General features: G+C 39.7%; 1 protein-coding gene across 3 annotated transcripts; it reads left to right on the top strand.

Moving 5' to 3' along the window:
* On the top strand, nt 1-26960 carry CLSPN (claspin). Of its 3 annotated transcripts, none has more exons than XM_039511912.1 (25): nt 1-162; nt 2168-2303; nt 4208-4677; nt 5109-5270; nt 5658-5747; nt 6014-6086; nt 8571-8679; nt 10391-10956; nt 12154-12345; nt 13566-13744; nt 15427-15629; nt 16152-16216; nt 16677-16882; nt 17436-17596; nt 18503-18729; nt 18995-19109; nt 19822-19906; nt 20244-20344; nt 20875-21039; nt 21161-21282; nt 23231-23358; nt 23982-24090; nt 24791-24873; nt 25077-25238; nt 25597-26960. In XM_039511912.1, the coding sequence occupies exons 1-25, from the start codon at nt 151-153 to the stop codon at nt 25711-25713; spliced, it is 4038 nt and encodes a 1345-aa protein (XP_039367846.1). In that variant the 5' UTR covers nt 1-150; the 3' UTR covers nt 25714-26960. The 3 variants fall into 3 exon arrangements, with proteins under 3 accessions (XP_039367846.1, XP_039367847.1, XP_039367844.1); XM_039511913.1 differs by having other exon boundaries at nt 5106-5270; nt 16680-16882; XM_039511910.1 differs by having other exon boundaries at nt 5106-5270.
* The last annotated feature ends 481 nt before the right edge of the window (nt 26961-27441 follow it).

The following is a 27441-nucleotide window of genomic DNA, read 5'->3' as shown; positions in this document are numbered from 1 at the left end:
GCCAGCTCAGGCAGAGCGCGAAGAATCGAAGGGGCCTCAATCGCTGGCTTGGTGTTGGCTTTAACGGCGGCGGCGGCTGAAGAGAGCCGGGCGGGGCCTTGAGGGGTAGCAGCGCCGCGGGTCCCGCTCGCTACCGGACAGCAGGAGGCCATGGCGGCTGAGGTAAGCCTGGCCGGCGCGGGAGGGTGTAGCGGGGTGCAGCGACCTTCCGCCCCACCCCCTCCCTGCCGCTCGGTTCCGACTGACTGGGTCTCCCGCAGCTGGCGGGAACTACGATTCCCGCCATGCACCGCGGCCACCGGGCTGGCGGCGCCACCCTGCAGGGCCCCTTCAGGGGATACTACAGATCCCAGCATGCACCACGCCCAGGGACTACACTACCCAGCGTGCACTTCGGCACACTGAGCCAAGTGGATGCTGGGAGTGTTTGTGTGGCCTGGCTCAGGGGCTGGCAACATTTTCAGACTGTACCCTTCAGAGTCTGATTTGTCTTGTGTACCCCAAGAGATTTGTCTTGTGTACCCCAAGTTTCACCTCACTTAAACGGCTTGCTTACCCCTCCAGGCTCGCCGCCGGGTTTAAAAGGCCGGAGGAGGGGTCGGGCTTGGGCTTGCTTAGTTTGGACTGACTTCACTAGTGCTATTTATGTAGTCTGTTGTAATGCTAGGCAAATATCTAGATGAGTTGATGTACCCCCAGAGGTATGCGTAACCCTGGTTGAGAACCATTGGCCTGGCTTACCTATCAGGGGGAGGGTAATGCATGCTGGGAGGTTACCTGAGGAGGTTGTGAAGGCTAGGACTATAACAATGTTTAAAAGGGGACTGGATAAATTCATGGTGGCTAAGTCCATAAATGGCTATTAGCCAGGATGGGTAAGAATGGTGTCCCTAGCCTCTGTTCGTCAGAGGATGGAGATGGATGGCAGGAGAGAGATCACTTGATCATTGCCTGTTAGGTCCACTCCCTCAGGGGCACCTGGCATTGGCCACTGTCGGTAGACAGATACTGGGCTAGATGGACCTTTGGTCTGACCTGGTATGGCCTTTCTTCTGTTCTTATGGATGTCTGCCCTGGGGTTACACCATAAAGGTGTCCACACTGTCCCATGCTGAGCATCTGATCTCCTGGTGGGATGGGAATACTAGTGTTGCCAGGACTCTGAGCCTGGTTAAATGACAATCATTCAAATTCCTACACCCTTAATCTACTGCTGTCTCTACCATCACTACCTGGGGTGGGCAATTGGATGTCTGAGTTATGTCAGTACAGATTCCTGTTTAATTATGAGAGAAGTGCCCACAGAGCATAAGACCCACACACAATACAAATGAAGACCCCAAACTATGAGATTTGGGGGGTGCACATATTGGCATGGCATCTGTTTTGTTTTTAAATGTCATGGACCGCATTTAGCCTGCAGCCCTGCTGTAAGGGCTTTCTCCAATACTACTTCTATGGCTATTCCTCCCTGGCGGTACAGACTATGGAGCTCCTTGGCTGCTCTCTTTTCCTCCCCTTACCCCTTCTGTCAAGGACATGTTTTTCCTGTTTCTTTGGTAATGCACATTAAGAACCCTTACCTCATGCTCCATATTATCCTTCCATCATCATCATCTTGAGCCAATGCCAAAAGGATGTCCTTCTAAGAGATGCTTAGCTGGTCTGTCTTCTTAACTATGTGCCCTGCTGCTGAAGTTGTTGGGATTTCACTACATTTGTCCATCACACAGAATAATAATTAATGACCTGTCAGGCTGTCACCTTCCTGGAGTGATTTTAATTGCTCACACAATTAGGGATGGCTTTATTTTATGTCAAGTTACATAAAATTAGAAGTGTTAATATGTCAGGTGAAAGTGGCAAGTTTCTCATGGCTTTTAGTGTTGTCTCAAGCAGTGGTTACCAAGCAGTGTCTGGGTACAATGTTTGATTTTTGCTTTGATGCTTTCACTGAGTTCATCATTTAATCAACTTTATACAATAATAAATACAGCATAATCATGTTTCAGTTGAATTAACTGAATTCCTAAGAGGTTATAGTGATAACATTTCAATATATCTTGTGTAATCCAATTTGATGCATTGGGATGAAATTGAATTCAATGAGTCATCTCTATTAACCTTAATACAGTATAAGCTGCTTAATATTATGCTTGGTTTCTAGCTTAATTCAGAAGCAGAGGATCTGAAATCTGACTTGCAGAAAACCTTTGACAGTGATTCTGACAGTGGACAGGGCAGCTGTGAAACAAGCTCTCCAAGTCAATCCAACAAGGGAACTGCATCTCTTGGTGACATAGGTCTGTAATACTGTAAGGTCTCTCTTTTGGGTTTTAGTTTTAGTTTTAAAAACTGGGTGTTCTACTTTGCATTTATAGGTGTTTCCTTTTGCAGAAGGCTGAGAGAATGTGGTCTTGGACTATTTGCCCTTCAGAAGTCACACATTTGATTTGCTAACCCTTGATTATTTTTTTCTATGCAACTTGCATAAGCTGCTGTTTTTTCCTCTATGTATACAGGCTTTAATTCTCAGATTTTTACATTTAAAAAAAACATCAGAGCAATCACTAACAATGTACATTCTTAAATGTTTTTCTAAATATTATAGAAGAAAATATCTCATAACAGTCATTTGCAGTCTGACACCACTTGGCTCACTAACATACCAATCCAAAACAACATACAGAACTTATGCATGATGTAGTGTAGGAAAATCACACCAATTCTGTATTAATAATCAAAATACATGAACATATAAAAATATGTCTGGTCTGAATTCAAAGTGCCCTTTTGGTTGTTCAGGGTAAGGGTAGAGATGTGAGGGTGGTAAGCGGGCAGTAGTTGAGATTGAGGAGGGGAAACGTTGAGTGGGGTATTGAATATCTTAACTGCTTAGTTCCTTCTTTTTTTTTAATGACTTGCATAGCCCAGCAAAGCAGATTCAACAGTGTTAATTCTACTGGCTTGGTGTGTGATGTTTCTCCTACATTTACACCAGTCCAATCTGGCCAAATTTTTAAAGGCTGTTGTGGGGGGAAAAAAGAAAGTATATGGCTGATGCCTGGAAGAGGAGCATTTGTCTGTAGAAGTTCCATTTGAAAAGTGTTGAATTTTCTGATGCTGCAAGAAGAATGCTCAGAGCTCAATGGAGAAGTGTAACAGTGCTTTTTTTTAAATAAGGAAAGCTTTCACTTTAAGATAACACTGTCCTAATGATAGTTTCCTATTAAAGTTAAAGCTCAGTGATGTTTCCTGTACCTGGTATGGTTGGAAAAGTAAATGAGAGGATAAAAGAGGATTCTGAACGCACACTTTGTTCCATGTCTATCAGATGAATCAGTTCTTCCCTGATAACACACTCTCTCAAATTTTAAGTATTTTAATAAGTATTATACCCTTACTACCTTTTGATCTGAGCTCATTAGTAGTTTTATGACGTTCTGGACTGCAGGCTTTTTTACATATAAAAAAACTAAACAAATATTGCATTTAAATAAAATTTATAAAAAAAACAATTAAAGTGTGGCTAAAGTTTCTGCTGAACAACATTGCGTTGTTCTCCCTTCACCGTTCTGAAATACGGAACATCAGAACTCTGAACTCAAACAATAGAAAACCAGGAAATGTTCAGTTACGGTCCCCCACATATCCTTGAAAAGAAGATAACTGGTTTTGTAAGTTTGTGTTTTAAGGTAGGAATACACACTTCAAAAATATATTGATCTATTGTATAGCAGAAGAGGAAACATGCACAGTGACTTGTATGAGACTAGTCATTTGAGTAAAATTATGTTCCTGTTTAAATATTTGCAGGATTGGAGCCATAATGTGTCTATTATAATTCACTTAGTATATTACTATTTCCTATATATGTTCATGTTTTTATTATATATAAATACTTTAGTCTCAAGGAAAGACACTAAAAACTAAAGTCATTTTGAGATGGTTCTAAGTTTCTTTAAGGGTGGATAATTGTATATATTATGCTGTTGGGGTGGGAGGGGAAATGGGTTTTCAAAGTATAGATTAAATTGGATTTGCTATGCTGTACTAAACTTCCATTGGTATTCATGAGATTTCAGGGGATAATAAATGTCTCAGAGAAAAGTATCTGGCATGGTGCATGAACTAATCATTTGTCAATTATCATATTTTTTTAAAAAACATGTTGTGTGCCATAAAGAGTGTAATGTATTTCCACCAGATTCAGATGAGGAGATATTTGTGAGTAAAAAATCAAAAAGCAAGAACGTGCTTCAGGACAGTGAGAGTGAGGGCGAAGAAGAAGGCATTTTTCCTGAGAAGACTGACATTGTGGATGGAGATGTGGAAAGTGAGGAGGAAAATGAGAACAATTTTGCCCAGAAGAACAAAAAATCCCATCGGATTCGCCAAGCTCTGCGGGACAGTGATGAGAGTGACACAGGTGATCCATTGCATTCTGGAAACCTTGAAATAGGTGTGAAGTCCGAATTGACAAAGGATGAGTTGGGCTCACAAGTGAGGAAACCTGTGGAGATGCCAGTGAAATCTCGGAAAAAATACAAAAAATATAAAAGTGATTTTGAGAAAGAAACGGACAAAGTGATAGGCAAATCAAGAAGGAAGACGGAAAAAGAGGGAAAAAGAGAGGCTGTTAGACAGCTGAAGAAGGAAAAGAAACACAAACAGGAGGTATAAAAATTTACTTGCAAACATTTCTGGTGTTTTCAGTTGTTTAAATTCCAGCATTTGGTAGTGGTGGTCTGAAGCCTCCAACAAAATATGTGAGTCCACATCACAACACTAAGTTAGACATCCACATAGGGGGCCCCCACATTTTGGACAGGGTTTTTCTCTGAGCCATTGGTGGGTTTTGTGTAGTTCTTCCTTGTGTATGCTGATTGCAGCAGTTGAGAACCTGTCTCCATAAATTAGCATATCTAATTTTGGAATGCTATAAAATCAACATGACTGGCCTACAGAATTAGAAAGATTTTTGTTTTGGGAATGATGGGATGGTGGTTTTTGAATTTTGCTAATGACCCTAAAATCATGAAGGTATCTTTCAAAAATTTTGAAATTAATATAATTCTTTGTACTTTTCTTCTTATGCTTACCAGAAGGATGGCGATGAAAGATACCATTTTAATGATAGTGGGTGTCTTCTTGCTGACAAAGAACTCTTTGAGAATGATTTAGAGGAGGAAAATGATCCCCTTCTTGAAGATGAAGAGTCACTAGAATCAATAAGAGCTGCTGTGAAAGACAAAATGAAAAAACATAAGGTAACGTACTTTAGTTTAAGGTTATAATATTCTTTGTAGAAGGTATTGTACCTGAGTATGTAACACACACTTTTACCAAAAGTGGAAGAAAATAGTCCCTGCTATCACATTGCTCGCTAGAGGTGAAGGGATATTAGCGCCCTCTCTGAAGAGCATTGTCATAGAAAATTCCAAAAATAGTATTGCAACAGAGGCTGTAGAGGCACTTAAAGAAGTTGCAGAAACCAGGACAATAGTTGGCATTGGTTTATGAAAATGTTTGCTGATCCTATTTCAAGATTGATGGCACAGAAAATAATTGTACAAAGTTATTTTGTTGCAGGCTTCTTTGCCCTTGACAGCTCCCGTTTGTTTGAAATTTAATAGACTTCTTTTTACCAATTATAGAGTAAAGATCTGTTTTCTGAGAGTGAAGACTACAAATGTGTATTTGATGATGATAGTGAGGAACGTACATTAAAAGGACCCAAAAGAAAGGTGGAATATTTCATTATAAATATCTGTTCCTTTTTAACTCCTCGGTATTTTTTCATAATTTTATTTGAAGGCTTATCTGTATTGCTCCTCAGAGTATCTTATTCTTCTGTTTGATTTGGGTTTTGTTTTTTTTTAAACTCTGCTCCAACTGTTAGTACTTTCTTCTGTTTTCTTGCTGTTTGAAAGAAGAAAACTATTTAGTAATATAGATACACTTCTGCACAACAGTCCTGTGGCTTCAGGGGTCTTTCTTTTCTCTGTTTAAGGAACGGAAGGCAGCAAGATTAAGTAAAGAAGCCATTAAACGACTGCATAGTGAGACCCAGCGACTTGTTAGAGGTAAAACCTAAACTCTTTGGTGTAAGGGTGAACATAAGAACAGCCATACTGGGTCAGATCAAAGGTTCATCTAGCCTAGTATTTTGTCTCCGACAGTGGCCAATGCCAGGTGTCCCAGAGGGAATGAACAGAAGTAGTAATCAAGTGATCCATGCCCTGTTGCCTATTCCCAGCTTCTGGCAAACAGAGGCTAGGGACACCATCCCTGACCATCCTGGCTAATAGCCATTGATGGACCTATCCTACGTGAACTTATCTAGTTCTTTTTTGAACCCTGTTATAGTCTTGGCCTTCACAACATCCTCTGTAAAGAAGCGCCTCGGGTTGACTATGCATTGTATGAAAAAATACTTCCTTTTGTTTGTTTTAAACCTGCTGCCTATTAATTTCATTTGTTGACCCCTAGCTGTCGTGTTATGAGAAGGAGTAAATACACTTCCTTATTTACTTTCTCCCCACCAGTCGTGATTTTATAGAGCTCTATCAAATCCCCCTTTAGTCGTCTCTTTTCCAAGCTGAAAAGTCCCAGTCTTATTAATTGCTCCTCATATGGAAGCTGTTCCATATCCCTAATAATTTTTGTTGCCCTTTTCTGAACCTTTTCCAATTCCAATATATCTTTTTTTGAAATGGGGTGACCGCATCTGCACACATTATTCAAGATGCGGCTGTACCATGGATTTATATAGAGGCAATATGATATTTTCTGTCTTATTATCTATCCTATTCTTAATGATTCCCAACATTCTATTTGCTTTTTTGACTGCCACTGCACACTGAGTGGATGTTTTCAGAGAACTATCCACAATGACTCCAAGATCTTTCTTGAGTGGTAACAGCTAATTTAGATCCCATCTGTCATAGGTTTTCTCCCCCACTTGGAGCTTTTGAGTTCCAAGATGGGGACCTGCATGAGCTCCTCTAAACTAATCCTAGTCTAGATCTGGTCCTGCTGCTGCAGTTTTTATTTATTAAAAAAAAAAAAAAAAAAACAACTATCTCTAAATACCAGGATGGGAAATACACAAGAGTCTAAACCTATAAACCTGAAAAAAATTCCCCCCCTCTTTCTTCTTAAAAAAAAAAAAAGCAAAACAACAAAAAAAAAAAGAATTTCTTCTCAACACACAACAATTAAAAAATAATAAAGAAAAAAAAAAGAAAAACTAATTTTTAACTAATACTCACTATACTGTATATAGGGAAATACTCAACTTGGAGACAGACATGTCTCTCTCCTCTCTGAGAGAGAAGACAAACAAAACAAAACAAACAAAAAAACAAAGCCCTCCACCCCCTCTTTTTATTTTTTAATTTATTCTTGATTGGTCTGGTGTCAGGTTGTGTTCATCAGGTTACTGTTTAACCCTTTCCTTTCAAAAAAAAAGACCTTAACCCTGATCTGTTTATTTATGACACCATCATTTTGAATGTATAGTTGCATTTATCAACATTGAATTTCATCTGCCATTTTGTTGCCCAGTTACCCAGTTTTGTGAGATCCTTTTGTAGCTCTTCGCAGTCTGCCTGAGACTGAACTATCTGAGTAGTTTTGTATCATCTACAAATTTTGCCACCTCACTGTTTACCCCTTTTTCCAGATCATTTATGACTAATTGAATAGGACTGGTCCCAGTACAGACCCCTGGGGGACACCACTATTTACCTCTCTCCATTCTGAAAACTGACCATTTATTGCTACCCTTTGTTTCCTATCTTTTAACCAGTTACCAGTCCATGAGAGGACCTTCCCTCTTATCCCATGACAGCTTACTTTGCTTAAGAGCCTTTGGTGAGGGACCTTGTCAAAGGGTTTCTGAAAATCTGAGTGCACTATATCCACTGGATTTCCCTTGTCCACATGCTTGTTGACCCCCTCAAAGAATTTTAGTAGATTGGTGAGGCATGATTTCCATTTACAAAAACTATGTTGACTCTTCCCCAACAAATTATGTTCCTCTATGTGTCTGACAATTTTGTTCTTTACTATAGTTTCAACCAGTTTGCCCAGTACTGAAGTCAGGTTTACCAGCCTGTAATTGCCAAGATCACCTTTTGGAGCCCTTTTTTAAAAATTGGCATCACATCAGCTATCCTCCAGTCATTTGGTACAGAAGCTGATTTAAATGATAGGTTACAGACTACAGTAAGTAGTTCTGCAATTTCACATTTGAGTTCCATTGGGTCCTGGTGACTTGTTACTGTTTTTAGTTTATCAATTTGCTCCAAAACCTCCTCTAATGACACCTGAACCTGGGACAATTCCTCAGATTTGTCACCTAAAAAGAATGGCTCAGGTTTGGGAATTTCCCTCACATCCTCAGCCTTGAAGACCGATGCAAAGAATTAATTTAGTTTCTCCCCAATGGCCTTATCACCCTTGAGTGCTTCTTTAGCATCTTGATCGTCCAGCAATTGGATTTAAAAAAAATACATGTTGTTTTGATGTACAATTTAAATTATTTTTTTTCCTCCTTTTGGCAGAATCATCTCTATCTCTCCCGTATCATATGCCTGAGACCAAAACCATCCACGAGTTCTTCAAGCGTAGACCTCGACCAACATTGCAGGGAAATGCTATGGCATTGCTAAAGTAAGGACCAAGCTTATCTCATAGTCTCTCTTTTCTAAATCAAGGCTCTCAATCTTCCTGAAGCAGATTTCATAACATGTGGTCCATGTTATGAAAAAGCTATCTAATATACAGCCTCCCTTCTTATTTGCAACCACGTAGGCCTCCCACCTTTCCTTGGTAATCCCATACTGCTTCTATGGCAACTAAAGTGATTGCTTCAGTGGGAAAGTAATACTAGAGAAGTATTTATTATGGTTTTTAACTATGTTTTTAATGCAGTTTAACAGCTGGAAACAAGAAGTATCACCATGTGACTAGCCAACTCTCCACAGACCAGCGGCAAGGGTGTTGATTGATCATCAGTTGGACACAGACCACAGTCTGAGAATCAATGTTCTAAGTGGCAAACCTGCTAGTTTAGTAACTAGTATGTAATAGCAGGCCACATCTGTTTCCCCTGAATAGATTTATGTACCAGCTAGTCTCTGACAGGAGTGAAATTAAAATCCTTATTATATTGTACTTGCTATACAGAAGTAAAATTTGAAAGGATCATGCTCATCTAAATTCTTGTGACAGTGTCCCATTCTCCTCTCCAAATTCAAACCATTGCTGTGATTTTTCTCCATAAAAGGTAATAATTGGAGATATACCAATCTCCTAGAACTGGAAGGGAGCTTGAAAGGTCATTGAGTCCAGCCCCCTGCCTTCACTAGCAGGACCAATTTTTGCCCCAGATCCCTAAGTGGCCTCCTCAAGGATTGAACTCACAACCCTGGGTTTAGCAGGCCAATGCTCAAACCACTGAGCTATCCCTCCCTCCATGCTCAATTTAATACCAAATCCTGTTTTAGAAGGTGTGTTGTACACTGAAATAAAGAGTATTCAGGGCGCAGTTAGTGAACTTTTTTCCTTTTTAATTTAAAAAGAAATGAAATCCAAAGAATCCTACATTAATTTGCATTAATGGTTGAGATTTTTAAATGCCCAAATGTCAGGCTATTTACTGTTATGCTTCCTAGAGTCACCCTAACTTGATATTATTGTATCTGCATAGAACTAGTAATTTGTGTTACTGAGTAGAGTATTATATATAGGCATAATGTACAGTAATATTAGATAATTGGTATTGTAATGTGATATGAGAAGCAACTCAGTTCTAGGATTCTGAGCATCTAAGATCTGAATTACAATATTGCATTACTACTGTTGACTTCAAGCAAATATGTTAAGTAAGCAGGGCTGATTGAGCACTCCAGATTAACCCTGGTTGCCCCCCTCTCTCCCAAACCACCTCCCACCATGAGTTTAGAAAAAGTTTGGATCATCTTTTTTGTTTTAAATATTGTAGACCAATTGTACTCTACTGTGGCTACAAAATCTCTCAGGAATTAACTTAATCCAAGTTGTGATACTGTAATTTACTTACCAGTTGATTCTGCACCCTTTAGAGTGAACCTATTGTAACTCTTTGTAGTAAAAATGTGCCGGATTAATTTTTGTCCATTTTTAAAATAGAATTTGAAAATGAAGATATGTTTAAAATAAGCAGCGGTTATGAATGATGATTCTCCCCACTCCCTCCAAAACTGATTTTTCAAGGACAATAAATAGAACATAGTTTTGTTGCCCTGGTTTGATTTAGGTTTTTCTCACGTTTAACAGGAGTCATTTTGAGGACTGATGTACTGTGTTTTGGTTGGTGACTTTATTTTTCCGTTCTTGGCAGGTCCACTAAATATCAGCCCTGTCTAAATGAAGAAAGTGCAGCCACTAAGAACTCAGCTGTAAATTGCAGCAATAATCAGACTGAAGAGGCTGATCAACTGGCAGCTAGGGAACTGGAAATGGGGTTTAATAAGGATACTGGTGTTACCATTGTGGACAAACCTTCCCGTGATGTGGTGGAGAACCTGATAGAAAACTGTGCTCAGAAGCACAGAGAGGATGGTGCTTCCGATATTTGTGAGAGACCTACAACTGCTGGTAATTCAGAAGAACAGCAGCAGTCTAGCCTACTCAGTAATGAATGCAGTGAACAAATGGAGAGTGAAATTCCCTTGGCATCTGAAGAATGTGCCTATGTACAAAGAGAGGACCAGTCACAGAAAATAGGTGTAGAACATGAAGAATCTGTTCAACAGGTGGTACCGGTGGTGGGTATTCAACCTGAAAAAGTAAGGAGGTCTAAACTGGATAAACTTCGGGAGCTGGGAGTGGATCTATCCATCAAGCCAAGACTTTGCTCTGATAGTGATTCCTTTATTATCCTTGATGAACCTGAATCAAACAAAGGTACAGTATTACCTGTTGCAGTCTGCTAGATTTGACAAGCTAGGCAGGGTTAAGCCAGAACTTAGATGGGAGAACTCTGAGGAACAACTAGAAGCTGGTGAATCAGAAAGGGGCAGGCACACTTTCTTTTAAGGAAAACTAATGTCACAGCATAGTACTGGCTATGCTGGTGGCTGTACTGTCTTTCAGATGAGATTTTAAAACAGAAATCCTGATCCTTTGTTAAAGATTCTCGGATCTTTCAGTAAGAAGAGTTTAATGATATTTTGCATACTTCAATTCTCCCTGCAGTTCTAGTTAAATAAGATGGCATTTGCTTTTTGTACTAAACAGGTAGGCCAACATTTTTCAATTTAGGGTGCCTAAAATTAGGCCTCTAAATCTTTTCATTCAGGTATCTGAATAAGAAACCTGACTTTCAGAGATGATGAGCATGAGTACCTTCTGATTATTTCATAAGAAGTCATGGCGGCACAGCAAATGAAAATCAGGTCACTCTTTTATTTAGCATTCTAAGGATATTGGTGTCTAGCTTTAGGCACCCATGTTTGAAAATTTCAGCTGTTTCAGTGGTGGATAGGTGATCCCATTTCAATCTAAGTTTGCATTACACTTTGAGGTCCTATAATATAATTCTAGTAAGTTTTCATTTATACCTACATACATTTATTAATAGCCTTCAGTCTGTTCTTTAAATTATACGGAAACATGGCCTATGCCATGAAATGATGACTCCTCCACTGTCAACCTGGATTTAAATATATATGTTGGTCTGATCATATGTGGGGGGGAAGAGTCTGTTAATGAAATGGAATGTTGATACCCAAATCTCCAATGAATAATTAGTTGTGAGGTGGGGTTTTTTAAGGTTTTCAACTGGCATTTGATCATATGCCCAAATATTAAAGTAAGCCATCCTAAGTGCATGGTTGAGCAAAATTATCCAGAGATGGGCCACTGTTACTGATGTAATTTTCAAATCAAATAACGTTGACCCCTCTTGCACTTCAGCATCCAGTGTGTTTTTTAAATTTGTTTTTGTTTTTTATAAAAAACTTACTTTAGAAACATATGTTACAACTGTATGTATAAAAAGTGACTGAAATTATTATTATTATTTTTTTTTTGCTGCCTCAAATTAACTTGATCTAAGCAGGAATTTTTCTTCTGACTTTAAATATAATATATTATTTTAAGAACTGGAAGCACTGAAAGCACGTTTCTTGAAGCATTCACTTCACACAGCCAAGTTAAAACCGGAACGGACTGTGAACTTGAGTATGATTCGTAAAGAGACCACTGCTGAGGGAAAAGAGGAGCTAAAAGCAGCTGTGATGCCGGTGACTTTGGCTGCAGAAAATCTAGATGATACAGTCCATGCAAAGCCAGGTATATTTGGGGTGAGGGTCATAGTTGTTGAGTTGGAAAAGAAGTATATTTTCTTTGTTAAGAAACTACTGTAATATCTAATATCCTACATCTTTACTGGAAGCCAAGGTTTCAACTGGAGTTTACTTTCACCAAAATACAAGTATAAAATAATTCAGTATGTCCTCTGGATCACCTTTTATGTGTGTCTGCCTTGTTGATTATAAGCTTCCGTCTTAGGATGTTTCATGCAAAGTGGTGAACACATTGACCAATTAAAACTACATGCTTGCTTCAGTTTCATAATGAGCTGCAATCAATAGATAAGTAATTGTGAAGAAAAACATTCAGATTCTCTTACTGGTCGATCATGGAGTTTTTAATCTGTGATTCTCTTTGCAATTGCAACCATATTGCCCCCCCGCCCCCCCACACAAATGAGAATCCCTGCTTCCAGAATTAACAGGCATTGTTCCCATTAGCTATATTTTTCTAACCAGGTTGATAGGTTAGAAGCTTGAAAAGGTAACTCTTTACCTGTGTTTGCTATTAAAGAGGATGTTGCCCTGTGCCATAATGTAGCCGTTCACCCTCTGGAATCTCTCTCCCCTTACCCCACGATTTCATATAAAATATTTATCCTTAATCATATTCATAACATCTGTAGATTAACCCTCGTGTGGTATTCATAATTAATAGTACTTTCATCCCTGTTGCTGTTCTTAATACAGGCTGTGTATCATATCATTTTATTTGCATGTATTGAAAATGATAAATATATGGGAAACTTAATCTGAATCACGTATCATATTTAAAGGGTAGAGGTGGGTAATTTTGGCTTGTTCTACGACATGCAGGCTTTCTAGCTGTTGGTGAAATATTTCATTTGCCATGGGCAACTGGAAGCCACTTCTCTGATCAGAAGCAAGAGAAAGAAGAACCCTTTGCTAGCTCATGGGGCTGTGCCAGTGGCATTTGTTGATAATGATGAATCATCCTGATAATTCATAAAGTTTTGTTACCTCTCTAAATGGTGTTTTATTTAGGCTAAGAGATTTAGCTCCTCTAATCAGCAGATCAAGTCAGAAAACCTTTTATTTAAAATAAAAAAAAAAAAAGGCACAAATGCCTTTAATCTTCTTTCTGTGTGTGTAGTTACATTAAATTGTGTGCTTGAGGCAGCAAAGTTTAAGGCTTCATTGTAGTGCATCTAATGTATTCATTTATTCATTTCTGTCCAGGTGAAAAGCTACAAGTGCTGAAGGCTAAACTACAGGAGGCCATGAAACTCCGCAGGATTGAGGAACGCCAGAAGCGGCAAGCACTGCTTAAACTGGATAATGAGGACATGTTTGAGGAGGAGGAAGAAGAGGAGGAAGAAATGACAGACGAGTCTGAGGAAGAGGAATGCAACCCGGAGGTCTATACACCACTTTGTCAATGTCTAATGTCTGCTGACTCCTCATAATTAACAGGGAAATGAGATAAATCAGAGTTTTGTGCAATATTAATATGCACAATTTGCCATGGAGATAGTTCTTTGACACTAAAAAATACTGTACAGTAACTTGGTGTGTGAGAGAGACACACGCATGCACATTGCCCTTTAAGTATGCTGACCTCACTCTAAGTACACTGCCTTTTTAAATAGATCAGCAAGTTGAGACAGCAGCTGCTGCCAGCAAGCTCCCTCCCTCCTGAGTCCTGTCATGTGTCATCCCCCCCAGCTCTGTGGAGATGGGGTACAGGAGTGGTGGGAGGGGGACACCCTGACATTAGCCCCTCTCTTCCTCCTCCCACCAGCATAGCAAGCAGCAGGAGAAGCTCCAAGGCAGAGGGCAGGAGCAGCACACAGAAGTGGGGGCGGGACACCTGAACTGCTGGGCACTTGATGGCCTGCTGGGCGGCTTGCGCACAGGGAACTTAAGGGAACTGATGAGGGGGCTGCCAACCCACCCTGGTTCCAAGCCCCCACCAGCTAGCTGTAACGGGCTGCTCTTCCTGCAAGCAGTGGACAAAGCAGGTGGCTGCCCAACAATGTTATAAGGGAGCATTGCACAACTTTAAATGAGCATGTTCTCTAATAGATCAGTGAGGTAATGTTAAGTGAGGAGTTAATAGATCTCTTTGTTTCAATACCAGTCTCTTCCTGACCAGTGACACTAGCACAGAGGTCCCCAGACTGTGTGCACGGAGGACTGTTCAGGGGGGTGGGGAGGGAGCGCCACCCAGCTCTGCTCCTGGCTCCAGCTGCCAGCCCTGTGCCTCTGGCTGGGACTCTGTTCCCATCCCAGCCTCAGCCCTCTTACCCCTGTCTGCCCCCTTATTTCCCCCTGAGCCATGCCCCGCTCCCGGCCTTGGCCAGGGAGGATGGAGTAGGGGGCACAGACAGGGTTAAGCGGGGATGTGACCCTGAAAAGGGGACTACAGCACTGGCATCTGACCAATAAGTGATCTTTACCAGTCCATATACTAGTTCAGCTTGACCTAAAACACTTGAAATATATGAATAGTCAGAATCTTTTAAAATTAATACTGCATTTTAGTGGCTGGCTGACCGTCTTAGCAACTTAAACCTCTTTTTTGCCTAGAGTAAATGTTTGCTTTGCCATACGAGTTCAGATAACTCCCCGCTCAGTTTAGGTATGCTCCCTCCAGGATTGGCCAATATCTGATCCTTCACACAAAGGTGAAGCCCTTCCCGCTGTCTCACCTAGCCAAGTAAACAAAAAGCCTATAATTTTTTTTCCATTTTGAGTGATGCCAGTATTTTCAGCTCCTGGCCGCAAGAAGTTTGATTACAACAGAATGGATGAAGACTTAAGTGAGATCCCTTGGCTGATCTCAGAGATGCAATAGAGTCAGTCTTGGAGGCTAGACATTCTTTTCCAAACAGTTATTAAGGGGTCAAAATGACTTGGTTATTCTAAGCCCCTTCAGAGCAGACATTGGAGTAGAAGTCCAGGAGTTGGAAACATCCTTCAATTCTCCCCTCAATAATTCCATGTTAGAACTGGGCATATAAAGGTATGCAGTTTAAGTAAATGGTCAAAATAATAATTCCTGCTGTCTCATTACATGGATATGTTTTGGGTTTTTTAGACTGTAGAGTTCCTTCTTGGTGAGGCCGAGGAAGATGATGAGGAGCTGGAAGAGAAGGGTACTGAAGATGGTGATAAAGAAACTGACAAAGAATCAGTTGATGAGGAAAGGGTGGACAAGTCTGTGCATTGTGACTCTGTTCCCAAACCTTCCTCAACAGAGTCTACATTGATGCTATTCAAGGACAACTCCTTCAAAATGGGGTAAATAAACCGGTCTTTAGAAACGGTGATCCCAGCCTGCCCCAACTATGTTTTAATCTGATTAACATACACATGAGATATTTGATTTGAGAACTAGTGGATTCGTGTATGTGTTTAAATATAAGGATGCCTGCTGTCTGTCTCACCATTTGTGATAATATTTAGGAGTGTTTTTGCATCTTCAGGACTGCAACAGTCACATATGAAAATAATAGTTTGCATGTGAAAGTGATGCTATGATAGCAGTGATACTTTTAGGTAGTTTCCCAGACCTGAAGAAGAGCTCTGTGTAAGCTTGAAAGCTTCTTTCTCACCAACAGAAATTGGTCCAGTGAAAGATATTATCTTACTCAGCTTGTCTCAATGAATATCCTTGTCATTTGGTGGAAGAATCAACTTCCTAATGGCAGTGCATTCCACATACATTACCTTGTCTATAAAAGACCAGGCCTGATAGTTAATGCACACAAAACAAAACTTGGTCATAATACCTTTTTTTTTTTTTTTGTTAAAAAATTGCAGATATTCTCTTCCTGATGAAAAAGCTGAGTTGGAGGAAGCTCCAGGCAAAAGACCTAGCAAGTTAGGTAAAGTGAAACTGCTATTAAAGCAAGCATTTTGCTTTGGGATTTTCAGTTCTGGCACACAAGTGATTTGCACATTTCTGTATCTAGTTACCATTGGGGTGTCTCTATCATATGCTTGCACTGGGGCTGTGAAATGCTGCTTTGCTACTTTTACTAAAAACTTTAAAAACCACTGGGTCCCTCTTTGTGGTGGGGATTGGAGTATGACTCCTAATCAAAACTTCTTGCATCAAATTGTAAGTTAAAGTATCCAGGATGTGGGTTGGATTTGAATTGTAAAATGTCATTTGATTAGGCATTTTAAGGGAACTGCTGGTGCCAATTTATTGTGAACTATTGAGGCATGTGACTTTCTTTTGCTGATGCAGCCAATGTAACTCTTCACATTCCTTGGTTTGCCTGCACTCATGGTACAGTGGCATTCTTAAAACTCATCTTAAATAGCTGCTTTCTTCCTTAGAAGATGATGATTCATTTTCACTGCCAACTTCCGCAAAAGAGAGCAGCCACAACAGCAGCTTTGAGTTGATTGGCTCCATGATTCCATCATACCAGCCTTGTAACAAACAGATGGCACGTGGGGCAAATTTTCTATCTGCAGTAGGAGGTTTCAGATCTTCCTCTCCAGCTTTGTTCAAAGCAAGCTTTATCAGCTCTGCTTCCAAGGTAAGACTCCTCCCTCATCTTTTCTCCCTTCATTGCACTCTCCTTGCAACTTCATATGTTCTGTGACTTAAGGCCAAAGCCAAGCTTCCTTTTATAGGTCAAAAATGTAAGCGTAGCAGATAACCAGTGTCCCCTCTGTGGTTAAATGGGATTTAATCAATGCAGAATCTCTGTCTTGACCGATTACATAAATATTTAAAAAATTCATATTAGAACAAATCAGGGTGATGTATAAATACGCAAATCCAATTCTAAAAATTCAAAAAGTATTGGCGGAAACCCATTGCTGAATAATCTGTATTTGGTAACTCTTTATGAACTATACAAAAATATTCCCATGGCCTATACAACATCTCACACTAGTACATTCTTAACCAGGTAGCAGGACAATCATGAATACTTGTTAACCTTCTTCTGTATTTTCATCTATTTAAAATGGCACAACCATTAACCCTTTTTGCTTCCAACTTGTAGGACCGTGGAAAGATTGTGTTTATATTCTAGTTCATTATCAGATCTTGTGAATTTTATCTTAATTTTTTTCCCTGACTAGAGTTCAGGAAAGATGTCTGAGCCCTCTCTTCCCATAGAGGATTCCCAGGATCTGTACAATGCCTCTCCTGAGCCCAAGAGTTTATTTCCAGGAGCTGGAGAGTCTCAGTTTCAGTTTTCTCTGGAAGATGATACTCAGAGCCAACTTCTTGATGCAGACGGGTAGGTTACTGATCTACATCCTTCAGGGGTTTCATTCTATGTGTGTTAACAGAAGTAGGACAGATTTTTATGGGGTTCTTACTCCCTTAGGCTCATGAAAAGGCATGCTATTTAAATGGCTTTGTTGGTCTTTTATGTTATGCTATGCTTTACACAGCGTGATTGGCCCAATGATAACCTCTTTATTAATGTTGGAAACTGTAGCATATTGAGTACCGAAGGTGCCAATGCATGTGTCTATCCCTCGCAAATTTTTTAGTTGGTATTTTCAAAGGTGTGGTGGCCTTTTTTTTTTTTTTTTTAAATCCCTCTTTAAAAACCCTCCACAAATCTGAAGTAGGTCTAGATTTTAATTAGTTTTTTATCTTCCGGGTTTCAGTACAGTATTCATTTGCTGAAACAATTAAGATCAGAAAACCATGTAATAACTAAAACCTTCTTAATCAGCTGATCTGTTGACCGCTGTTAACTTTACTGACTAAAAAGACATGGATGCATTTTACTCTTGCTAGCCATTGCAGCTTTGGCAGAGCAAGATGGATTTTATTTTGCATCATACATCACCAGAACAGCCAAATTGCATTGGCAGAACAATTACTATTGGCAGTGTGAGTTGGAAAACACAACTAGATCCTCTTATTCCAGATTGTGTTTGAAAGACTAGCAGTTAGAGAAGCCATCTACCTACTTAAATTGAGCAAAGTTGATCTAGAATCAATGAGAGAGAAACATGGAACTCCCACAATGTCATGCTTAGTCATACTATAACTGAGTCTTAAGACTCTTTTGGGAGTTCTGCTTTGTCTCTGTAGACAAGCCCTCTGCATAGGTGGAAGGGCAAAATTCTCCAATATGTGGTGGGTATTAAACTGTAGTTGCCAACTTCTAAATAAAATTTACTTTCAGGTTCTTGAATGTTGGGCACCATAGGAATAAGTACCAGTCCTCAAAGCATCAGCTGTCTCTGGCTAGTATGGATGAGAATGCAATGGATGCCAACATGGATGAGTTGTTGGACTTGTGTTCTGGGCAGTTTAGCAGTCAGGCTGAGCACACTCCGAATGCTAACACTGGCAAAAAACAAAACATGGAAGAACTGCTCGATCTCTGTTCAGGGAAATTCATCTCTCAGAGTAAGTCCTGAGTTCTGTTCCCAGTGACCTTGATTTGTGATTTTTGGGGGCAAATCTCAGTTTAAAAAAAAATCTTGTATTAATTAATCCTTTAGTGCTGGTCATGCCTAAGGAATTTTAATAGTGTACTTGGAACCCTAAGAGTTTAGTGCACTTTAACTGTTTGGAATCTTTATAGACATGTGTTGACTATCATTTCCAAGACATTCAGTGATGTTCCAAAAGGAAGCTGTGTAATGATTTCTCTTTTGGATTCTTTCTGTAGCAACATCTCCAATCTGGACATCTTCAGCATCCTCTAAGCCAGAAAAAGAGAGTGACACAGATGATCCAATGGCAGAAGCACTAGCACTTTGTTCAGGCTCCTTCCCAACTGACAGGTCAGCATTACAGGGGTTCTAGTTCTGCCTGGTGATCATGATCTGACTTCACTTCTGATGTGTCTCACTCTGGTTCAACAGGAGTTCAAAATGCTATTGACACAAATGTGGTTTGCCTTGGAGGTGAAGGAGTTGAGTATCTCAATGCTCAGTTCTTCCTTTGACTGGTGATACGTGAGAGTTGAGAGACTCCTAAGGCACTGCAGTTCCCAATGTCCATTGTGAGGAAAAAGCGCCTCTACTGCTATTGATGGTGGAGGCAGAAAGTGGGTAGAGAATTTTGATCAAATCAAAGCACAGGATTGGGAACTTCTGCAGTTGAATGCAGGAACTGTGGGCAAGTCATTAACTTCTGCACCTTCGTTTTCCTCCTCTTTAAAACTGGACTGATTCATGTGCACTTAACAAGGATGTTATGAGACTTAATTGTTTAAAGAGTACCAACATACTCTCAAGAGGCATTCCATTTTACTGAATGGGAAACGAACACAAAAGATAATTACTTGCCAATGTTACTCCCGCTAATGCTAATGGGGAATTAAGCACCTAAAGCTCCATGCTACACAGTGTTGGGAGATGGCATCTGAAACATTGCAATCATGGATAATTGTTTGTCACTAACTCATCCAGCAGTTAAAACCCTGCGTCAATCCATTTCATATCCATTGCTGGAGATCAATTGTAAGTGTGTGATGTGGTTTGGTTTTTATAGGGAAGGGGAAGATGATGAGGAGCAGGAGGAAGAATTTGGCAATTTTCAGCTCGTAACAGATGACCATGCCTTTGATAGCGAGGAGGTGAGTATTGACAGAATGAAGTGATAACTTCAGAGCTCTGCCCATAAGCATTCAGTTTATTTTCTCAGTGGTCTATCCATTTGTGCAAAAATCTAAACTTCCAGCATAGATTACTGAAACTGCTGAAGAGCAGTATTTGGGTCATTGTAAGAAGTGCTGATTTAGAATTCTGATGTACTAGGTAAAATCTCTTGGGTTTGTGAGCACGTAGACTAAAACCTCCTGGATTTTTCTCGGTTTATTTTTGTTTTTAGCTATTGAAAAACAGAGGCAGTTGCGGTTACGCTCTACTGAATATCTTAGGAATTTCTGAAAACTGTTTCTTGTTGACTGATAGGATGAAAAAAATGAAGGCGATGAGAGAAGTGAAGATGAAGCAGAAGTTAGTGATGATGAAGAGGAGCTATTGAGACAAAGACAGGGCTTAAAGAAAAAATTGTGAGTAAAATCTTTCTCCCTATCTGACCTGCCAGAAAAGCAGAACCATGTCACTAGAAACTTAGTTAATAGTTAAGAGTCAGAGTTGAAAGAGCTATTAAGGAGTTTTAAAAATAAAGAGCAAGAGGCCAGGATAAAAGTAACAGTGACTTTTTTTGTTTTTGATTAAATAGTACTTCTCTTAATATTGCTCGTGACTTAAGGTCTTTCAGTGGGTGCTGTAGTACACATTTTGCAAGTGAAATGACCTTGGTTTTGTCATCTTGTCAGATGTGCAACTGGTAAGATATCTCAGAACTAAAATAATGATGGGTGCTGCAGGACTGAGGTGAAGTAAACTGGCAGACCTTCCACACGTTCATGTGCTCTTAAACTTGAATAACTTAATCAAATTGAAAACGAAAACCGAATAATAGCATCTCTAATTTAGCATACACAGTAGTTCCAGAAAGACTTTGCTCTTGCTTTCAAAGATTCACGTGATGCAGCTAAACATTCTAACTTTAACTCCTTTGGAAATTCTCTTATAGAAAACTGCAGGATTTCTTGGAAGATGAGGCAGAGCTGTCGGGGAGTGAAGTAGGAAGTGAGGATGAATATGATGGTGAAGAGCTGGATGAATATGAAGAAGAGATGCTTGATGAAGAACTCCCTACCGAAGTGGAACTACAGGATCAAATTAACAAAATACACATGTCAGTAGCAATCCTAGTATACTTGTACAGTACCTCAAATGCACATCTAAAAGTTATAATAGATTATAATCTGGAATTGCAAAACTAACCTAGGCTTCTCTCCCTTGGACAATAACATTAGGAAGGCGATGCTTGATGATGATAAGCGTCAGTTACGCTTGTACCAAGAAAGATACCTTGCTGATGGAGACCTGCACAGTGATGGTCCTGGGCGAATGAGAAAATTCAAATGGAAAAACATAGGTATAATGTTGGCATAATAATCTTCTATTGTAGAGCAAAAAATACGGCGTGGGAGGTCAGGGGAAGAAAACCCTTCAGTAATATGAGGCTTAAGGTTGTAAGATGTACTGAGCCCTAGTTTATTGTTTTAATACACACATGTTTCTTGTAACTGGGGGTGGGGGACTTGCTTTGACTTCTCTTGCCTGGTTTCAGACCACAGTAGAACCTTGGCTTGAAAAGTCTGAAGAAGAAACCATTTTAAGCCATTTTTGGATCACATGCTAGTGAAAACAGAACACTCCTGGGGAATCAATAACTTCAAGCTAATATAAAGAAATAGCTTTTTTTTAAAAAAAGTAGTAGCTATTAAAAGATTCTCCCAGTCTTAAGTGGTTTTTAAGTCCCACCATATAACTAAAATAGAATATAGATGCTATATATTGGTCTTCTGCAGGCTAAGTCCAGGAAAAAGTAAACAGAAAGCTGATGGGCATGGCTTTGAATCTTTTAGTTAAGGTGTATATAATGATCCCCATTATAGGTTGTCTGCAGGACTTGAACCTGGAATTTTCAGCTCAGGCCTCTATCACCTTGAGGAGGTATAGGAGCATCTCCAATCACTTTTTGTCAGCAGAAGGCTCTTTACTCTATATGTGTAGCCACTAGAGGGGGATACAACATAGCCAGTTTGTTACACACAAATACTTAAAATTTTTAGCAAGGCTTCATATGTTGCTGTTCTGAACTCCCTTAGGATAATACTATTGTGACAAGATACTGTCTATATTTTCCCTCAATAGCTTTCTTTTAAGGAGTCACTTACTATTTTTTTTCAGGTGTTGTGAAGTGAGGATTTCACGGCCCTTTGCTAGATTTTGTAACTCTTCTACTCTGTTCTGAAACATTCCTGTTCTCTCTGCATTTTGGTACAGACATATTAAACAGACTCTTACTATTGACTGCCATTGCCCATTTGCTTGGGAGCAGGAGGAATGGTTAGTTGGGCAAAAGGAAAAACCCTACAGACATTCTGATTGTATATTTCCAGTGGAAATGGGCATTACTCAAATTGTTCTTGATGGCTTGGTTTTAGGGTTTGTTTATTGGGTATTGCATAGCACACTTAATTTGCTGGGGCAAGATCCCTCGTATAACAACTGTGCCTCTGATACAAGACTTGTTTATTCACAAGTCAGTCTCCAGCCTGTATCATTGTGTGCTGTGTATATAAACTGTGCACAGGGAGTATTTCTGCTAATTTTGATGGCAGTAAGGAATAAGCAGTAGACTGTGGCAATTGTAAATATATGGTTCTCTTAATTTAGTAGCCAAGAGTAAATTAATATTATCTTGTGTGTTTAAACAAGAATGTGGTTTACATATACATAAACACAAATTTTGTCTGCAGAATGCTCAAGTACCCTGCTTTAGTTCTTTACATTGTTTAAAGCTGGTGCTAATCTTGTCGAATGATGCTTTCTAAAACTCCTTACAGGAAACATTTCCACTGTTTTGCTAAATGCTTTGGTTCCATCTGTGTCATCCATCTAAATGAGAGGAAGCATTCTGCATGAATTCACTTCAGACATTCATTGCCAGGAGTTGTTTAGGAGAAGAGAATTCTGGGCAGAAAGAATTTTGTTGCAGCTTAACCAGTTCTAATTGTGTGTGTGTGTGTGTGTGTGTGCGCGCACGTGCACGTCTGGGGTTTTTTGTTGTGGTTTTTTGGGGTTTTTTTGTCTTCATTGTTTCTGAAATTCATACTGATTTCTGGTGGGGAGAGAGTTCGTAACCCTTTCCTAAACTCTGCATGTCCACTTACTACCTTCTTAAACAAAACCCATGTGCTTTGTCTGTGGAACCTTTTCGGAAGTATAGGTTTCTGTTTAATGGACACGAGAGCTTATCTGCATTCCTCATGCCCCTCTCTGACTGGGAGAACTAACTACTGTCTCTTCTTTTCTAGATGATGCTTCTCAGATGGACTTGTTTCACAGAGACTCCGATGATGATGAGAATGAAGAACAGCTTGATGAGACAGAGACAAAATGGAGAAAGGAGCGATTTGAACGAGAGCAGTGGCTCCGTGAGCAGGTATTGTGTTAGTCTGCAGAAAGGCTGACTGCTTAATACTTCTGTACACCATTAACAAAGCATGCTAGACAGTTGGCAAAGTTCTCGGTTGGTCCAGTGAGTTAAAACCATATCAGTTCTAGTTTTCACTTCTCCCTTATATGGCAAGCAGTTTCCCCATCATGAGGTTATGCACTGAGTTGGTGACAGAGCCAGAAATCCTGTTTCCTGCTCCAGAATCTTAATTCCAAGGCCTATAAACTTCCAGGTCAAGTTGCTTTAATTAACACAGGGTCTGAGGAATGAGGTCTGGTTGGTATTTTGGAGCTTTGACTGTTTGTAATAAATAAAAAGTTGATGCTGATAAACGACCTGAAAAACTGCAGGAAACTTTAATTGCTGGTTTATATTGGCCTTGTATCCTAAAACTGATATAGTAAAGAGAGTTAGTACGTTCAAGTCACTGAATGAGATGTGCATTCTGAGTCTTGAGATTTGCTTATTTATGAATTACCATTTATTGATGCCCAAATAAATGTGTTAGTCTCTAAAGTGCCACAAGGACTGATACAGTTTTTGCTGATACAGACTAACACGGCTACCACTCTGAAACCAGTCTAAAACATGTCATCTATTTTTATCAGATAGAGAAAGGAAAAAATGAAGGGGAGGAGGAGGAGGAAGAAATTGGTGAAAATAGTCAGTTCATGATACTAGCAAAGAAGGTGACTGCTAAGTCCTTGCAGAAGAAAGGTAAGCTTGCTTCACACTGAACTGGCATCCAAGAAGAAAGAAAAAACTGACTAGCTACTGACTGTTCCAAGCACTAGTGAAAGTTGCTATTAGTCTAGATATCTCCACTCATCCCCCCCCATGCCAGTGCAGGATGGGCTCCAAGTTTGTTAGTGCTTTGACTTGTCTGGCACTAAGAGATGCAGCTGCAATCTTGATGGCCAGCAGTTTATTTTTTTTGCTAAAATATTTATTTTCCGTTAATTTTTAAAAAAATAGTTAGTGTGGCAGTATGTCCCTATGCTTTCAGTCTTCTTCCTCTTTTGGTCACTGCCTCACAAAGACTCTGAGTGTAGTGACATTCAACACAGCACATTACTTCCCAGAGTGCAAACTGCTTAAGGAAAAATTGCATAATGTGGTTTAAATCAAATAATATAGTCAATTTTTAACTTGCACATGGCAAAAATGTGATTCTGAGACTGCATAACTACTTCAGAAATAAACAAGTTCCCTGCCAGGTGATAAAGACGTCATTGCCATTGTTGTTAGCTATCAGTTATATGGCTCACTGGTCAGTTTAAAACAGAATTCTGGCTGCAGCGTTTATTGGAACAGGATTGCTGTCATTTGTGAGTATTTCCCTGTCTGGTAAGAATTTTTTTTTTCTAATGATACTCAGGAAATGAATTTCTTTTCTGTGTTTTTTCTCCCCCCTCAGCAAACCCTGTAGCAGCTGTACAGGAAACAAAATCACTACCAAGAAATCCCTTTGAAACATTCAGACCTACCACTGATCTTCAGGTTGGTACCTGCATGGCATGAACTTGGATATGTATTTTCATGTTGCATCTACAGAATGCATTTAAAAATACAGATAACTGATGACTGATCAGATATAGAAGGGTTTTGGGGAGTGTGGGTGCAATGTGGTTGTCCCTAAGAACTGCAGTCTATTAAAATTATTCATGCAATGTGTTAATGTGAAATTCATTGGTTGTCTTCAGCTAAAGAATGGATCACTTCTGAACAGACCTAAAGCTGTTCTTCAGAAGCTTGCAGCCATGTCAGACCTTAATCCAAATGCTCCCCGAAACTCACGAAACTTCGTCTTCCACACGCTTTCCCCAGTCAAGAGTGAAGAGGCAAAGGAGAAATCAAAACCCCAGGTAGAGATTTATGTGGGATGTGCCAATAGTGTCAACTTGCATATGTTTCCATGTTAAAGAATGTTCAGTTAATTGGCTGCATTTTTACTGAATGTGCAGGTGCAAAATCCTGATAGGCAGATGGGGACAGCTACACTTTGTCTCAAATGTGTCCTTGTAATATAGCACTATGTACAATGTAGTAAGAGCTGTTTGGGTGCGTTGCCTGAAATAGGGGACACACTGGAAAACAAAGAGGAATATTTGGGATTAGGATGTGCATATTTGCGCTCATTGGACGGTGGTGATGGGAAATCTTGTTGCAACTGTCCTGAATAATCACAGATGTGTATTACCAAGGTGTCATGCTTTCTTATAGGCGAAGAAAAGAGGTCCTACAGTGATGGTAATGCCTTCACCCAAACGGCCCAGGACTGATGATGCTGCAACACAAGGGACCCAGAGCCGAAGCATATTCCGATACTTGGAGAGCTGAATGTTTGTTTGGGGACAGAAATTGCATCACGTCTTGTTGCCAGTTGCAGTATATGCTTTGCAAATCTCTAGCTTCAAGCACCAATGGAAAACTGTTTCTTTTTTGCTTGGATTCTTCTTACCTGTGTCAGTGCTGCCAGATAAGTCTGTGTATCTTCCACAAGGTCTTTCCCAGTATTCCAGGACAACCAGCAAAACCTAAACAAGTCCATGCTTTGGATAGGCAGAGACTGAGTTAATACTTCATGCCCAAGCGTTACTGAAATTACACTACAGGATGCAGATCTTGTGGGGAACAGCTCCTCAAATGTCTTGACTCAGTGCCCCATCCTCCTGACAGTTCTGTTAGTGAAGTAATCTGTTTTTAGTGTAGCTGTACCACCTCTGTATTGTGGCGAACTGATATATAAAGGACCGAGGGCTGCATCATTGGGAGGTGTGGTGTCCATAATAGCAGTGGTTTGCTTACACTGTTTACAATTGCAGTATTAAGGTATTCCTATCTTCCTTTGATACCTACTGCTTTCTCTAATGCTGACCATATACAGACTTGATATCCCAAAAGGTTCTGGTTTACATTTTAAATACTTGTTTTTTTTTTTTTTTTTTTTTTAAGTTAACCCTTCTTCATTTCTAGAACAGCAGTGTAGCTTTTCTCCCCCAACTAGTTACCTTTTACCGCCAAACTTCGCATACATGTAGACATGATGGGATGATGTGTATGTGAAGAGGTTCTTTTACACAAATAAGTCTTATCTTTTTTTTAAATTTCCTGTTGCCTTGTTTTGGACCAAGGTGCCATCTTCCCTGAGAATTCATCCTTTGTAGTGCAGACAGAAATGTAAGGCCTTCTTTAGAATGAAGAAACAAGATTTTTATACTAGCGAAGAACCACTATTCCCATCTATCCTAAAGTCTGAGGAAGGAACAGAAACTTGGAAGATCAGTAAGTGTGTACAATGTGCACCTGGCTATATTGTGAATTTGTGAAGCTAAAACTTATTGTAACATACAGGCTAATTCTTAAAGACTCCACATGATCCTACGGCTCGATTTGAAATGCTCAAGATGCTGACTTGATCACAGAAGAATCCTGAGTTGTACATTTTGTAATTTCATAAGCACATTTTGGTGTGTTGGTGGTGTAAAATATTTTAATGTATATTGTGTTTATAAGGTACTATGGTAATATTGGAGTGCAATTTTACAATAAACGTGTTTTTTTGTTTTTGGTTTTTTTTCCCTAAATTTTCTCTGGAAGTTAAAATTAATTTACAAAATCTCATGCAGCTGTGTGCAGGTATTTCAAGGAATACATTTATCTACCAAGCCTGCTTTCTCTGCCACTGTTGACACACTAGAGGGTCCTATTATGGGCTAGCACAAAGAGGAATTGCTTCAGTAAAAGGTGTCTTTTACTCCTTGTAAGGTCTTTTTCACAGGGGTTATATTTGCATATACATTCTTGGACTTGAGAGTAAATTTCCTTAACGTCCTTTTTTAAGTTTGGTTTTGTTAGTTTCTAAACAAAACCACTTTTATTGCTGGCTAAAAGTATGTATTAAACTGCTACACTTTGCCAGATTTGAACTTGCGACCTAGGGGTAAAACTGGCTCCGTCTGCGCTTGGAGCTGGGGGTCTGATTCCCTGCTCGAGTAGCCCTACTCATGTTAGTTCCCTGGAAGTAGTGTGCTAAAGTAGCATCACCACAGTAGCATGGGTTAGCTG

This window comes from Mauremys reevesii, linkage group 23, assembly GCF_016161935.1.
Source record: "Mauremys reevesii isolate NIE-2019 linkage group 23, ASM1616193v1, whole genome shotgun sequence".
Lineage (NCBI taxonomy): Eukaryota > Metazoa > Chordata > Testudines > Geoemydidae > Mauremys > Mauremys reevesii.
This window is presented reverse-complemented; position numbering and strand designations above follow the sequence as displayed.

Coding starts and splice junctions, on each gene's coding strand:
- CLSPN (XM_039511910.1), top strand. Junction 24,091..24,790: donor TAAGTCCTTGCAGAAGAAAG/GTAAGCTTGCTT, acceptor CTCCCCCCTCAG/CAAACCCTGTAGCAGCTGTA. Junction 25,239..25,596: donor AGGAGAAATCAAAACCCCAG/GTAGAGATTTAT, acceptor GCTTTCTTATAG/GCGAAGAAAAGAGGTCCTAC.